At 39.4% G+C, this 16,369-nt stretch overlaps 1 protein-coding gene across 3 annotated transcripts in view; it reads left to right on the plus strand.

Annotated features, from left to right (window-relative positions):
* The window catches only part of SCN11A (sodium voltage-gated channel alpha subunit 11), a 199,478-nt gene that overhangs the window by 96,431 nt on the left and 86,678 nt on the right, over nucleotides 1-16,369 (plus strand). The window contains exons 4-7 of one of the 3 annotated variants that reach the window (XM_054483478.2): nucleotides 3,191-3,321; nucleotides 5,313-5,586; nucleotides 8,754-8,872; nucleotides 10,144-10,245. In XM_054483478.2, the coding sequence (XP_054339453.1) occupies nucleotides 5,320-5,586; nucleotides 8,754-8,872; nucleotides 10,144-10,245 (488 nt within the window). In that variant the 5' untranslated portion in view covers nucleotides 3,191-3,321; nucleotides 5,313-5,319. Of the gene's footprint in view, nucleotides 1-3,190; nucleotides 3,322-5,120; nucleotides 5,587-8,753; nucleotides 8,873-10,143; nucleotides 10,246-16,369 lie in introns of those variants that run through there. The other 2 variants (XM_054483479.2, XM_054483480.1) reach the window with 2 other exon arrangements.

The raw sequence follows: 16,369 nt of genomic DNA on the forward strand, positions 1-16,369 counted from the left end.
TGTTATCTGTATTTAAAATTTGGTTTTGTACTTATCTGTGTAATTTTAAGGTATAAACTTATTTTTGTATGGCTTGACCAACCTTTCATAGAGTGTCTTGACTCTCTAAATGTTTAAGGTGAGAAAATTGGTATCCTTAATCTTCCCTTCACTTTTTCTCTCCGACTTCAACTTGCAGTAAAATTTTATAACATTTATAGCATTTGTATTCTACTCTATGATTATAATTAATTCTGCTTTACCTTTAGGATGATTGTGAAAATTAACAACTAATAGATAACCTGAATTATATCATAATTTTGTAGCTACTATTCTCCAGAACCAAGAACTGTACTATATTGGACCCATAATAAAGGTAAAGGAATGGACTCTGATGTTACTATCTGCTGCACATTCAATGTCAAGATCAAATGAATTATCTTATTTTTCCTATTATACTGAAGGATGGTCCTTACCAAGGTTCCTGTCAGAATGGCAGGGTATCAGGGCTCAAATCATTTAGTTGGCTTTGTCTATAAACCATTACTTTTGAAGTACGTCTTATTTTGATGGAATTTCTCATTACCTTTCTTTTAACATGTGGAAAAACCATTTTCTTAAACATATCTTTTGTTACATAAAATTTTCTTTATAGTTTAAATATTTTTCCCAGGATTCTCTGACTTTTCTGTCAGTTAGAGCAATTGCTTCTTTTTGTTCGTTTGTTTGTTTTTTGCTTTTTTTTTGAGACAGAGTCTCCCTCTGTCACCCAGGCTGGAGTGCAATGGCGCAGTCGTGGCTCACGGCAACCTCCATCTCCAGGGTTCAAGCGATTCTGCTGCCGCAGCCTCCCAGGTAGCTGGGATTACAGGCACGCACCATCACGCCTGGCTGATTTTTGTATTTTTAGTAAAGATGAGGTTTCACCATGTTGGCCAGGCTGGTCTCAAACTCCTGACCTCGTGATCTGCCCGCCTCAGCCTCCCAAAGTGCTGGGATTACAGGCGTGAGCCACCATGCCCAGGCTTTTGTGCTGAATGTGCAGGTTTGTTACTTAGGTATACATGTGCCATGGTGGTTGAGCAATTGCTTCTTAAGCCGAATGATATGTGGTTAACCAGAAATATTTTATTGTGCTCTTTGGTTAAGGACACAATGTCTTGGATTCCATGCATCCTGCTTTTCTGAATGCTCTTTTCATTGTTTGGGAGCATATACTCAAGTAATTTTTTTTGTAAAGGGTCATTCAGAATCTGAAAATTTTATCTTCAAATTTGTTAGCAGGACTTGGAAAATAATTGCACTTAGCTAATTGAATTCTTTGATCAATTTTCTAGCAATGCAGTCTATTTTCTGTACAGAAAATTTTCAGAATTAAGTATTTCTGTACAAATTTCACCATAAGGATTTGAGTCATTTCAAATTTTACCAATTACAGCTTGTGCCATATTGATTTTCTATTAATTTATCAATTTTATCTATTTTGTGGATGCAGCCTTGATTTTCACAGTCGAATTTTCCTGATTTTACTTATTAAAGAATACTTGATTCTTCCATTAATTGTTTTTTCCATTAATAAGGAAATTTTTCTGCATACTGCATGTGGTTTTATTTTGTCAGATTTATTTGAGTTCATAATTTTTATTCAGTTTTCCTTTTCCTGGGTCAATTTTTGCAGTTTTCAATATTACTTTCTTTTTTTTTGAGACAGAGTCTCATTCTGTGGCCCAAGCTCAAGTGCAGTAGAGTGATCTCAGCTCACTGCAACCACTACCTCCTGGTTCAAGCGATTCTCGTGCCTCAGCCTCCGGAGTAGGCGGGATTACAGGCACCCGCCACCACACCCAGCTAATTTTTGCATTTTTAGTAGAGACGGGTTTTCACCATGTTGGCCAGGCTGGTCTCAAACTCCTGGTATCAAGCAATCTGTCTGCCTTGGCCTCCCAGTGGGTGTAAGCCACTGTACCGGCCTCAATGTCACTTTTCTTTTCTTTTCTTTTTTTGAGACAGAGTCTGGCTGGGATACCCAGGCTGGAGGGCAGCGGCACAATCTTGGCTCACTGCAACCTCCGCCTCCTGGATTCAACTGATTCTCCTGCTCAGCCTCCCGAGTGGCTGGGATTACAGGTGCATGCCACCATTCCCAGCCAATTTTTGTATTTGTAGTAGAGACAGGGTTTCACCGTGTTGGCCAGGCTGGTCTCGAACTCCTGACTTCAGGTAATCCACCTGCCTTGGCCTCCCACAGTGTTAGGATTACAGACGTGAGCCACTGTGCCTGGCCAATGTTACTTTTAAGATGTGGTTCTTTAGGGGTGTGTGTGTGTGTGTGGTTTTTTTTCTTTTATCATCTATAACAAATTTTACTGTGTACAGTTTCAGGGGTTGTCAGTTTTATTTTGTGTTATTTATTTTTAGCAAGTTTCTCTTTCTTAAGAACCCAGGCAAAATATCTCCCAGAGTCAAAATGGCAGGGTGAAAGTGTCCAGTTGCTTCTTTAATCGCCCCATTAGAATGGCAGCACCCGCAACTGGACTCCTTGCCGTAACTGAGCATAGGGTCCAGGTTTTGCCATCCAGGGTCTTTCACAGCGCATCCATTTTACAGGATTGACTAGCATCCATATGGTGTTCACTGCAAAAGACTTAGCTCTGAATTAAATGTCTTTCTTGAGCTCTAGAGTCAAATGCAGCAGAGTCTCATTATATGCCCACTTCATTCATACAAATTCAATTATACATGTTCGTGAGGAGGGGGGAATTGAAATAGTGCGGGGAATTCCATCATCCAGACCTATCAATAATGAGCTTGACTCTGGATGAATGTGGGATAGAAAGTGATGAATCTACAGTCCTACATTCAGTTTCAGCTGACATATGGCTCTCACAGTATTATCATTACTTGCCCTAATCATAGTATACTTGAAGGATCATACATTGCCTTTATTATGGCCCTGAAACACAGTCCAACTACTTTGTTTGGGGCTAACCTGAAGAAAGAGTTCCTAGTTCTGGCCCTGGAAGAAAAGCTGGTTGTATCGAACTCGTTTAAGTAATGAGTTGGGATGCCTCTTTAGTATGTTGCCTTCCTGAGGGAGTTTCAAGAGAAATTTTGGCTACATTTCTTTGCTTTCACACTGTTTTCAGAGCCTGACATGTGTGAACTATGATTTCCCTATATTCGAGTGCCTTTTGGTTCTCTCCACTTGCAGGTTCCCTAGGCAGCTTCAGCTTCGTGTGTTGTAAACCAAATTTATTCCCTCGCAGTGCCCTCCTTTTCTTGCACTCTCTGTCTCAGTGAGTGGCCACACTGTCCTCTCATCTGCCCAAGCCAGGAATCTCGGTAAGGACCATCCCTCAAGTCTCTCTCTTCCCATTAATCTCATGTCAAGGCTATTTATTAACTCTCAGATCCATCCGTGTCATTAGATCATCCCCTGCAGTTTGATTTACTGCAACAGTTTCCAAGCTCACTTCTCTGATTTTAGCTTCCCCTTTATCCTCCTATCTCAAGCCTTTTCAATCCCCAACAGTTAGAGGGACTTTTTTTTTTTAACTTGTATTTTAAGTTCAGGGGTACACGTGTAGGTTTGTTACATAAGTAAACTTGTGTCATGGGGGTTTATTGTACAGATTATTTCATCACCCAGGTATTAAGCCTAGCACCCATTACTTCTTTTTCCTGATCCTTTCCTTCCTTCCACCCTCCACCTTCCCATAGGCCTCAGTGTGTGTTGTCCCCCTGTATGTGTCCACGAGTTCCTATCATTTAGCTCCCACTTATAAGTGAGAACATGTGGTATTTGGTTTCCTGTTCCTGAGTTAGTTTGCTAAAGGCCTTCCAGCTCCATCCATATTCCTGCCAATTCCCAATAGTTAGAGTGGCTTTTCTTTAAAAAAAAAAAAAAAAAAAAAAAAATCTGATAGTGTTTCTCCTCTGTAATAACAATAATAGTAATGAAAACCCAAACCTTTAGTAATTCCCCATTACCCTCAGGGGAAGTCCATGATCTTTACCAAGGATTACAGGCCTGCCCGCTCTCTCCCTCTGCTGAGTAAAGCCCTATTGGCCATTCAACTCCACGAAATCCCCATTCCTGGCAAACAGAACCAGTTGCTGGACATCATGTTCTTTCTCAGCTGAGGGTTCCTGTACACACTATTTGTTCTCCCTGGAGCATCCTAATGTCCCCCTTTTTCTCTTTTCCTAAGTCTTACATCTCCTTTAGGTCTCAATTTAGACATTAAAGGTTTGGACAACAATCCCTGATTCCCTGTTGAGACGCCTATCCTATGATGAGATGCCTATCCTATGCATAGACATAGCCCCGTTACTTCTCCCTGTAGTAGCATTTGTTCTATTTTAATTTCCTGTCTTCGTCTTTTCTACTACTCCAGGACAGTATAACTGTTGGGCCAGGGACTGTGTTTCTTCACCGTTAGTGCCTAGCACCATGCCTAGAACAGACACAGGGCATATAATTGTTGAACGAACAAACCAGTGATATGTTGGGTTTCTTAGTATAATTTCCTGGAGTGGGTATAAGAGTCAGCCCTAGATTAGCATCCAGTAAATTAGAAAGAAAGAGGATGGCGGGCATGGGGAATATAGGCATTCAACCTGAACACTACTGCTTCTTTTCAGTGTCTAGCTTGAACCCTGGGACTGTAGAGAAAGTCCTCGAAGAAGCTATTATCCAATGGTAGAGTAACCCTATTAACAAACACTTTCTGCTTTCTTAGGGTCAAAGTCCTAGAAGTGAGCGAGCTGGCATAGGGTCGCAGTTCATGCCTATGTTTATGGCTCTTTTGTTCCCATTTCATCACATTTTAAGAACTTTACTGACTGGATGTGAGAAAAGACCCATGCACTTTCAGTTTTGCTTTTGCAACCCATAACTATGGCCCAGTCAATTCCCTATTCCTTTTTCTCTTGTTTGGGCCATGGTGGCCACTTGCCTGCTACTTGCAGATCCCACTTCAGCAGTTCAGCCAGCTTAGCCTTATTGTCTTGCTTAATGTCTAGGTCTCAGCTTTAGAGACTGGGCTTCTTCTGCTCACTTGTTCTTGAACTCAACTTCCCGCCTCTTGCCAGGTCCTCCAGGAATGATGCCCTGCTTTGGTTTTGTCTATGCCGAAAGTTCCTGCTATACCCACAGTGGTGGTCATCTCTTCTGATCTTCACAGCCAATCAGCTCCCAAGCCCCCTGACCTCAGCTCAGCTCTTGTAGATCCTTATGACACCATCCTTTAAGACTGGAATCCTAGGGCAGGCTGTTTTATTCCTGCCTCCTGAGGCCTTTCTGAGGATCTGTGGCTTGTCTCTGTCCTGAGGGTGAAGATGGATGACAGATGCTACCCAGTCATCTTTCCAGATGAGCGGAATTTCCGCCCCTTTACTTCTGACTCTCTGGCTGCAATTGAGAAGCGGATTGCTATCCAAAAGGAGAAAAAGAAGTCTAAAGACCAGACAGGGGAAGTACCCCAGCCTCGGCCTCAGCTTGACCTAAAGGCCTCCAGGAAGTTGCCCAAGCTCTATGGCGACATTCCTCGTGAGCTCATAGGAAAGCCTCTGGAAGACTTGGACCCATTCTACCGAAATCATAAGGTACTTCATGAGGAGGTGGGAGTGTTCTAACCATGCAGTTAGAACTGGTGTTACAGGTTCTCCAAACACCAATCTTGGGGTTTATAGCAGGCAGGCTGTGCCTCTTCTTTGCTGTCATCCCCTGGCATTGCCTTGATAGTCCTGAAAACTCCTTTCAGTCCTCATTTTTTCTCTGCAATGCATGTATTAGAGGAGAGGATGAGGATGAGGGACTGCAAAAGGATAAAAGGAAAACAGAGAAAACACAAAATGAAGTCCGGAAAGAGGACTGGATTAGTAGTCCCAGAAGTTAGATACAGGCCATTTCAAGTGATTGGCTTTATGACTCTGGGCAAGTCACTTTACTAATCTTCACTTTTAAAATCTGTATAGTAGAAATAATGCCTGATGTTCCTACCTTAGAGCATAGACATGCTGGGAAAGCACTTTATCACTTTGATGCATTATACTGATACAAAGGATTAATATCATGGTCCAGAAATGCTCATTATAGCAACAAGATTTTACCTTAAAAACTCTTCGATAATAGGCTTTCTAGGCTATTAAATGAGACTAATAGGGTTCAAACAACACTTGATGCATAGTAGGAGCTCGATAAATGAAACCTAAGAAAATGGTAACCAAGGGGCACATGCAGATTCTATGTAAACTCAATGCAAATATGTGAAAGCCTTGCTATTTTATCTGCCTGGATGCAGTTCTTGCAGGGAAATTCTAGTAAAGGTTTCTTGAAGGAGCTCCCAAGTGAGGAAATGTAAACTTTGAGCTCCCACATGACTGCTCTAGAGCCCGAGGCTGTGAGTGCACTTGGTCCTTTCAGGAAAGGCTCAGAAGATTTTGCCATCATCACCTCGCAGTGCGATCCAGCAGAGGTTGGAAACCCCACCTTGCCATACTGAGGTTAGAGGCCTAGCAGGCTGGCAGGTTTGGGGAAGCCCTAGAAAATATGGGATGCTGAGAGCATCTTTGGCTGGCATCCATAAGAAACTGACCTTTCAAAGAAAGATTGCCTGATTTGCATGTCCTTCAATTGGGACAGACTTAGGGTTGTCAGGCCAAATGAGGACCACATATACAGAGGAAAGTAGAGTATAAGTAGGAAGGACAAGCAAGGGTGAAAGAAGTGAAGGAGCAAAAACACTCCAATGTTTCTCCTTTTTCTGATGCCCCAGGATTCCAGGGCCTTCTTGGAGGTATAGTTTTTGGAGGTGAGTTAACTGTAGAGGTCTCCTTCTGCCTCAATGCTGGAGAGGAGACCCATGAGTCAGGCAGCAGTTTGGTGTGCAGCTGACAGTCCTGGGAGAACAGGATTATTCCAGCCTGGGTGGTAATTCTAGGACCACCACTTCTCAGCCTGGGTCCTCCCTTTAAATAAGAAGACATGATATCTGTTTAGAGCTCTGCACACCCATGATCTCACATGACCCAGTGCCCTCAACAGTCATGTGAGATATGTGTGATCATGATTAGCACTCCACCTTACAGATGAGGAAACCAGAGCCTAGCTGGGAAAGTGGCTTAAGCCAGGTCAAGCAGCCAGTGAGTGGTGGAGCTAGGATGCAAACCCAAGGGTGCTTTATATCATCACAGGCTACTTCTTTTTGGAAGCCCCATTTTGAAGAGCAACAGGGGAAAGAAGTAGAGAAGTGTCAGCAAGCAGGCAGGGGGAGCTAGTACCTATCATTTTAATCCTTAAAACCCTGGCACGTAGAGCTAAATACACCATTAGTTAAAATATTTAAAGCAGTAAGAAGAGGCATCAATAAAATATCAAAATCAAAGGGCACAGAAGGAGAGCCATATTGTACCACTTATTAATGTGGGGTGACTCACCTCAAAGAGAGGTTTGTTTCTACCTTAAAATTGTCTGTCTGTTCAAAGGAAAGGCACAGAATTTCCAAAGCAGGTCTTGGGCTCCTGGCTCATATTTTTAAAAAACCCCGTGGCTCATTTCATTATTATGGGGGCAAAGAAAAATATCCTAGCACAGTTTTCCCTGCAGCCAGATAACCATCAGACCAGTCAATCCCAGCAGCTCATTAAAGGAAGGTTGATGGTTGGCAGTGGCTGACGTTCTGGCACCTGAGCCAAGGTAGCACTCACAGTGCTGACGTTGGGCCTGGTTGCCGAGGTCTGTCTCTCCTGCCTGAGAACATGCTGTATTACATGGCCAAGTAGTATTTTTTGCAAATCTGAAAGGAGCCATGAGTTGGGGAGAAAGGAATGACGCTTACTTTCTGAAGGCTTTTGTAACTGACAGCCATGGGCACAGATATGGGGATAGCTAGATTACAGTTACATGGAAAGAGGGAGGTCTGGAGGTGGATGTTAGAAGCATGTTAGTGACAGGTTGTTGTCCAGTGGCTGCTTCATTCCCAGTGCCCAGGGAGTCATGCTAGGAGAAAATGGGCAGAGGTTCAGTGTTCTTTAATGGGACTCCATTGGGCACTTTGTGGGGGGGCATAATGTACCATTGGCAAGTTTGTCCTGTTTGGCATCTCTGGGTCTTCCCAGTAAAGGCCAGTAGAGCCCATAGTCATTACAGCACACAACCAAAAATACCCACACACATTTCCAAATGCCTCTGTAGGGGCAATGTCCACCTCCCCTGCTGGTTAAGAACCATGGGGAGATATGCCCCTATGTCCATAGAGGTAAAGAAAGAGCAAATCCAGGAAACTTGGTGACTTTTTTCTTAAAGATCTTCAAGGTTAGAATTGACTGGTTATTTCACACAGTGCTTCTCAGACCTGTGGCATAGCAAACATGGACCCTTTAGGTCACTTATTCTAAGATTCATTACAAAGTTTTTGTTAATAATCAAAATAATTTAAAATAATCTGCTGAATCTAAATGTCCAAGCTCAATTTCTGTCTCTTCAAGTTCTCTCCTAGTCCCTTTCCCCGTTGATACATACCATGGAGTACAATATTAAGGGTTTTGTTTTCCCCAGTTATTCCTCTATACTCCTAATTTTGGTATTTTCAGGTCCCGTGTTTTCCATCTCTGATTCCTCTAGAGTATCCCATTGGGTAAATATTCCACAGCCCAACAGTTATGTTATAATTTTCTCTAAATGGATTCATGATAAATATTGTTTTGTCACTGCATTTAATTCTTGTTGTGTATGTGTGTGTTTTCTTGTATTGTTTTGTTTTGTTTTGCAGACATTTATGGTGTTAAACAAAAAGAGGACAATCTACCGCTTCAGTGCCAAGCGTGCCTTGTTCATTTTTGGGCCTTTCAATTCAATCAGAAGTTTAGCCATTAGAGTCTCAGTCCATTCATATCCTTTCATTGCACCTTTTACTAAGTCCAGATCATTTGAAAAGTGCACGTGCCCCACGGTGTTCATGTTATTGAATGGAAGCAAATAGCTAATTCTTTCTACAATTACTGGCTGAGTGCCTACTGCTGCAGGCAGGGACTGTGCTGGATGTGAGCAAGATGTCATCTTCTCTGGGGTCCTATGGCCTCAGAAGGGCATAGACTAAAAGGCAGGCAATTTCTTTAGTGAGATTGGTCGTGTGAAAGTGGTAGCAGGGAGAGGCACTGCTGTGCTTTAGAGGCATCAAGGATGGCTTCTTAGAGGAAGGTGCATCTAAGCTGACACCTAAAGAGTTGTAAACTGGCAACCTGTGCACTATATTGAGTTGATAATGTGTTGTGTTGGACCTACACAGTACTTAAAACTTTGAAAAACACTTTCTAATGTGAATACTCCAGATTTCCAGCTTTTCTTGAAAGATGGAAACTGGCAAGGGTAGGTTCCCATTTCTGTTAATACCCAACAAAAATTGGTAGAGTAAGGAATTGCTGCCTCTTTGGAGGGGGCATGTAAGCTCTGTCTCACCACCTCTGCACCCCTCTTGTGGCTGAACACCACCCCGTTTTATCCATTTATATGCCTTTTCAGGCTCTTAAAACTTAGGGTTTGCAATGTCAGTCTTAAAGCATAAAGGCAGGTAGGAATTATTAAGCATTTCTGATGTATGCAAGGGTTGGGGGAGACACTAGGAAGTTTTAGACAGGGAAATGAGAAAAAGATATGGGTTGGTAGATTTACTAAAATATTGAGGAGAATGGCAATGAATAACTACTTGGGTTTGGTTCCCTAGAAGCAGAGCCTGATATGGGCATTCTTATTTAAGTGATTTAACAGAGGAGTGCTTTCTGGAGAAGGAGAAAGGGAAGCAGAAGGGGAGAAAACAAAGAGCCAAGCAAGGATATGGCCTCAGCTGAGTCAGCTTCATCCTGATCCCACGAGGAACTCTGGAGCATGAATTCCACCACAGAATTGTCCCACTTTGAAGCAAGGGCCTAAGTCAGTCAGACATGTAGAAGGGGGTGTGTAGCTCTCCAAGTGAGGAGGCTGCCATTCAGCAGGGGACAATTCTCCACAGGAGGGGACAGTTGTGAGTTGTTCTCAGCCAACACTCAATCAGAAGTTAGATGCACCTGCAGAAAAGGGGACCATCAGGGGCACCCCCAATCTTACCCGGTAGCTAATGATGCATGCCATCCTGCAACGTATCTGCCTTAATGGATGCTGGCCACATTGTTCAGCATGTTCATTATCAGCACCGTTATCATCAACTGTGTGTTCATGGCTACAGGGCCTGCTAAAAACAGCAACAGCAACAATACTGACATTGCAGAGTAAGTATTTTTCCTTCACTCACCTGTCCTGAGTTTTTAAACAAATATACCTAAGACAGTTAATGATTACACTGGAGAGAAAGAAAAAGTCACTAACAATTCTAACACATATGTTGGCAGAATCAGTTTTATTTTTGACCTTTATTTTTTTACAATTTGTAATGAAAAGCACACATATGTTATGTTCACATTTTAAGTGGTTTTCTTTGTGTTTACATAAGTTTTATAGGTATCCATTTTGATGGTTATATAATATTTTATCAGGTGAATAAACCATAATGTACTTAACCACTTTAGCATTTTAGTAGATTATAACATTGTCATAAAAATCTTTTTGCATAAAGCTATATTTATGTATTTACTTATTCTTTGTTTTTGTCTGTAAAAAATTGTTATACCAGTTCACTATGCCAAAAATAAAGCTATTCATTTTTAAATTTTTTTTATTTTTTGAGACAGGGTTTTGCTCTTGTTGCCCAGGCTGGAGTGCAATGGTGCTATCTCAGCTCACTGCAACCTCTGCCTCCCAGGTTCAAGCGATTCTCTTCCCTCAGCCTGTCAAGTAGCTGGGATTACAGGTGCCTGCCACCGTGCTCAGCTAATTTTTTTGTATTTTTAGTAGAGACGGGGTTTCACCATGTTGGCCAGGCTGGTCTTGAACTCTTGACCTCAGGTGATCTGCCCACCTTGGCCTCCCAAAGTGTTGGGATTACAAGCGTGAGCCACTGCACGCAGCCCTGTTCTTAAATTATTATTTTCTTGAGATACACTCTTAGAAATGGATTTTCTAGGCTGGGGGTGGTGGTTCATGCCTGTAATCCCAGCACTTTGGGAGGCCGAGGCAGGTGGATCATGAGGTCAGGAGATCAAGACCATTCTGGCTAACATGGTGAAACCCCATCTCTACTAAAAATACAAAAAATTAGCCAGGCGTGGTGGCGGGCGCCTGTAGTCCCAGCTACTCGGGAGGCTGCGGCAGGAGAACGGCATGAACCTGGGAGGAGGAGCTTGCAGTGAGCCCAGTGAGCCACTGCATTCCAGCCTGGGTGACAGAGTGAGAACTCCGTCTCAAAAAAAAAAAAAAATGGATTTTCTAGATAAAAAGGTACATTTTAATGCTTTTAATGATATATATAGACAAAATATTTTCCAAAAAGTTTGTATCAATTTGCTCTGCCATCAGCAGTGTATTCTAATAACCAATTATATCACATTCTTGCTAGCATTAAATTTTTTCTTCTCTAATTTATGGAGTTCAAAATATTAGCATTTCTTTAATTTCCAGATGGGTTAGACTTAAAACAATTTGAATTGACACATAATAATCGCACACATTTACAGGGTACATGTGATATTTTGATACGTGCATACACTGTGTAATGATCACTTAAAGGTAATTGGGATATCAATCCCAATTGGACATTTATTATTTCCTTGTGTTGGAAACATTTCAAATCTTCTCTTCTAGCTATTTTGAAATATGCAATAAATTATTGTTAACTAAATAGTCACCCTACTGTGCTATTGAACACTAGAATTCATTCCTTCTATCTGTTTTTTGTACTCATTAATCAACTTCTCTCCATTCCTCACCTCTCACCCAATCTTTCCCCATCTCTGGTAACCACCATTCCATTCTCTACCTCCATGTGATCCACTTTTTCAGTTCCCATGTATGAATGACAGCATGAAATATTTGATTTAGACTCTTTTAATGTTTTCGTTTCTGAATTGTGTGTTTCCATCTTTGCTTCTGTATCATTTTTATTTCTTTTCTAATCAGTTTGAGTTCTCTGTATAACTAAAATATTCATTTTTTATCATTTGTGTTGGCTTTTCAGACATATGAATTAATGTTTTAACTTAAAAGTCCTGTATTTATATAAATATTTTCTTATCAAAAGTTCCAGCTTTTCTAGTTTAACATAATTACTGCTTTAATCTTTCAGGAACATATTGAAAGCAAATAGAATGCAAATTGAATAAATGAGACCATTTTTTCTAACTCCTATTTAATTATGCAATATAAACCACTGCAATCAATATATAGACCATTTCAATTACCCCCCAAAACATCTCATGCCTCTTTGCAGTTAATCCCCGACTCCCACTCCCAACCCTAGGCAAACATCGATCTCATTTCTGTCATTCTAGACTTGTTTTGCCTTTTTTAAGAATTTCGTATACATTTCATATGCAATGTATGATACTATATTTTTGTATCTGGTTTCTTTCATTTAGCATAATGCTTTGAGATGCATCCATGTTGTTGTGTATATTTCTACATTTTTTTTTTCTTTTTGTTGCTAAGTTGGAGTCCATTGAATGGATATACCACATTTTGTTTTCCCATTTATCTATTGATGCACATTTGTGTTGTTTCCAGTTTAGGGCTATTATGAATAAAGTTGCTGCGAACATTTCCATATAAAAATCTTTTGTGGATATTTTTGCATTTCTCTGGGATAAATACCTAGGTGTAATTGCTGGGCCCTGCGTAAAGTGTATATGTAACTTTCTAATAAACTGCTAAACCTTTTTCAAATTGACAGCATAATTTTACATTCATATCAGCAATATATGAAAGTTTCAAAGCCTTTATTAATTTTTTCATTCAATTTGCTTTGATTTTAATTTGCTCTTCTATTTCTAGCTTCTTAAGTTGGAAGCTTAAACAGTTGGTTTTAGATTTTTCTTCTTATACAATTGTATAAAGCTATACATTTCTGTCCAAGAACTGCTTTAGCTGCATTCCACAGATGTCAATACACTGTGTTTTTATTACCTTTTGGTTCAAAATATTCCCTACATTTTCTCATGATTTCTTCTTTGTCCTATGTGTCATTTAGAAGTGTGTTTTTTAATATTTCCAAATATTTTATACTTTTCTAGTTGTTTTCTGGTTGTCTGATTATTATCTAATTTCAGTTCAGTTATGATCAGAGAATATACTCTGTAAAACTTCAGTCTTTTGAAATAAAGAGAAACATCTTTTATAGTCTGTCTTGGGAAATGTTTCACATGTACTTGGAAAGAATGTGGATTCTGCCACATTCTTAAATACTCCTTAAAAGGTCAGTTAAGTTAAGGTGGTTGATAGTGTCATTTAGATCTTTTGTACCTTTACTGATTTTTGCCTAGCATTTTTGTGAATTACTGAAAGAGAGGCTTGAAATCTCTATCTATGATTGTGGATTCGTCTGTTCTTTCTCTCTTTTTGTCAAATTTGGCTTGGTGTATTTTGAAGCACTATTATCAGGTACATACATATTTATGATGATTATTATTATCCTCCTGATGTATTCATTCTTTTATTATTATGGAATGTCTTCTTTGACTCTACTAATACTCATTTAAATATTTGTTTCATCTAATATTAATATAGCTACTCCAGCTTTCTTATTCTCTTTGTTTGCATGGTATATCTTTTTCCATTCTTTTACTCTCAACCCTTTTGTGTCTTAGTATTTGTAGCATACATCTTATAAACAACATATAGTTGGTTTTTGCTTTTTATGCAGTCTATCAATCCAGTCTCTGACTTTTGATGGACTAAAGTTCATTTACACTTAATATAGTTATATAATTGGATTTTGCTCTGCTATTTTTCTATTGGTTTTCTATTAATCTCATCTGTTTTTTTTTTTTTGTCATTGTTGTTGTTCCTTTGCTACTCCATTATTTCTCCATTCCTGCTTCCTTTTGTGTTAATCACGTATATTTAGTATTTCATTTTAATCCTGTACTGGCCTTTTAGCTTTACTTATTTGCAATTTTTAGTGGTTTCTTCAGATATTAAACAATGCATTGTTAAATTGGCACAATAGAGTTAACGTTGAATTCCTTCAAGTAAAACAGGAACCATGCCACAGTTTAGTCCCGTTTGTTTTTTGTCATATAGTTATGCTAATGTACACAATAAACCCAACAATACAGTTTATCATTTTTGCTTTTAATGGGCACATACCTTTTAAAGACATTTTTTTCCTGTAGATCCAAGTTATTTTTTGGTAGTATTTCTTTTAAGCCTGAACAACTTCCTTTAATATATCTTGTGGTTCAGTTCTGTTGGCAACACATTCTCAGTGTATATTGATATGAAAATGTCTTTATTTCATACTCATTTTTGAAGTAGAGTTTCATTGTATATAGAATCAGTGCTTGACAATTTGTTTATCTAGCACTTTAAGTATGTCATTTCCCTGTTTTATGCCTCCTGTTGCTTAGCTCTCTCTTGCGTGCTTCCAGGATTTCCTCCCTAAATTTCCAGCTGTTCTGCCAGCTCTGAACCCCACCCTCAGCCACCTTAAATCTTCAGGACCGCAGCCATTTGCCAGTCTTGGGGTGGGAGTGGGGAAGTTGGAAAACACTCTCAGACAAAAACAGTTAAACATTTTCATAATTCTTATGCATTGCAGGTAACTTCTTTTAAGAGGAAACTCTACCCCAGTTTCTGCCTCCTTTTGTTCACCTTCCAGGGCCTTCAAATAATTGTCCTTATAAATATTTTTTCCAGTTTAATACTCATAATCTGTGGGAGGGTTTGCCCAACTACTTCATGTCTTCATCACAATTGAAGCAGGCGTCAATGGTCTCTTAATTTTGCTTATTATTTTTTTCTTTTCCTGTATTAAATTTAACAAACTTTCCTCAATGCCCGTGGATTTTGATTTATAGTTAGAAACACTTTCTCTAGCCTTGAATTATAAAAGGACTCTCTCATATTTTCTTACAGTGCTTTTATAGTTTCCTTTTTAAAAAATTTAAATCCTTGAATAATTTGGAATTCATTCAAGGGTAGGGTGTCGTAAATAGATCTGACTTCATAGTTCCATCCCAGATGTCTATCCATTTGTCCCAACACCATTTGTTAAATAGTCCACCTCTTATCCTCTGATGTGAAATGTTACTTAGGTATTCAGATCTATTTCTGGACTTTCTTTTCTCTTCCACTGGTCTGCGTTTTCATATGCCAGAACCACACTTTTTAACTATCAAGATTGTCTAGTGTTGTAATGTCTAGGAGTGCTAGAGGTTCCTTTTGAGAATTTTTATGGCTCTTGTTGGTTTATTTTTTCATGTAAATTTTATAGTCAACTTGGTTAGTTTTATTGACACGATGAAAGGATTTATAAATTAACCTAGAGGAAACTGACATCTTTATGAGGTTGGAACTCATTGAGAACATGTCATATTTTTCATTTGTTAAAATCTTCTTTTGTGTTCCTCTAATTTCTTTAAAGTTTTCTTCATACAGATCTTCCACAATTCTTGTTAAATTTGTTTGTGAATTTTACTGTTTTTTGTTGCCGTTATAAATGTGGTCTTTTCTTTCATTATACCTTGTAACTAGTTGCCTTGTTATATAAAACTATATATATATATGTATGTACATCAGTATTATACGTATCAATATTTTATATATATATAAAATTTTGTGCTATCTTTGATAAAATTTATTGTCAGCATTTGTTTACTCTTTTGATGACTTGTATGGCTCCCCCCCATCTTTCCCATGTATTGAATTTTTTTTTTTTTTTTTTTTTTGAGATGGAGTTTCACTCTTGTCACTCAGGCTGGAGAGCAATGGCGCGATCTCGGCTCACCACAACCTCCTCCTCCCGGATTCAAATGATTCTCCTGACTCAGCCTCCGGAGTAGCTGGGATTACAGGCATGCGCCACCACACCTGGCTAATTTTGTATTTTTAGTAGAGATGGGGTTTCTCCATGTTGGTCAAGCTGGTCTCTAACTCCCGACCTCAGATGATCCACCCGCCTTGGCCTCCCAAAGTGCTGGAATTACAGGCATGAGCCACCACGCCCAGCCTTGAAATGTTTTTAATAGCATGGAAATGAGGTATTCTGAGAGAAAGAAAGAGAGAATTATCCAGTAAAGTGATTTATATCTGCAAATCTTTTGGAGACGGATATAAGGAATTAGTGAAATGGGAAGGAATCCATTTATTAATAGCTTTTTCATTTTTCATTGGTAATCTTTTTCAGTTTTAAAATTTCTCTGAATATTTTGCTATATTCTTCTTCTCATTTATCATTTTGTTCATATGTTTTCTTTTTTCTGTAATTAGATTTGCCAGAGGCTTGCCTATTTTTATGTTTTTTTA

The sequence above is a fragment of the Pongo pygmaeus genome, chromosome 2 (assembly GCF_028885625.2).
Source record: "Pongo pygmaeus isolate AG05252 chromosome 2, NHGRI_mPonPyg2-v2.0_pri, whole genome shotgun sequence".
Lineage (NCBI taxonomy): Eukaryota > Metazoa > Chordata > Mammalia > Primates > Hominidae > Pongo > Pongo pygmaeus.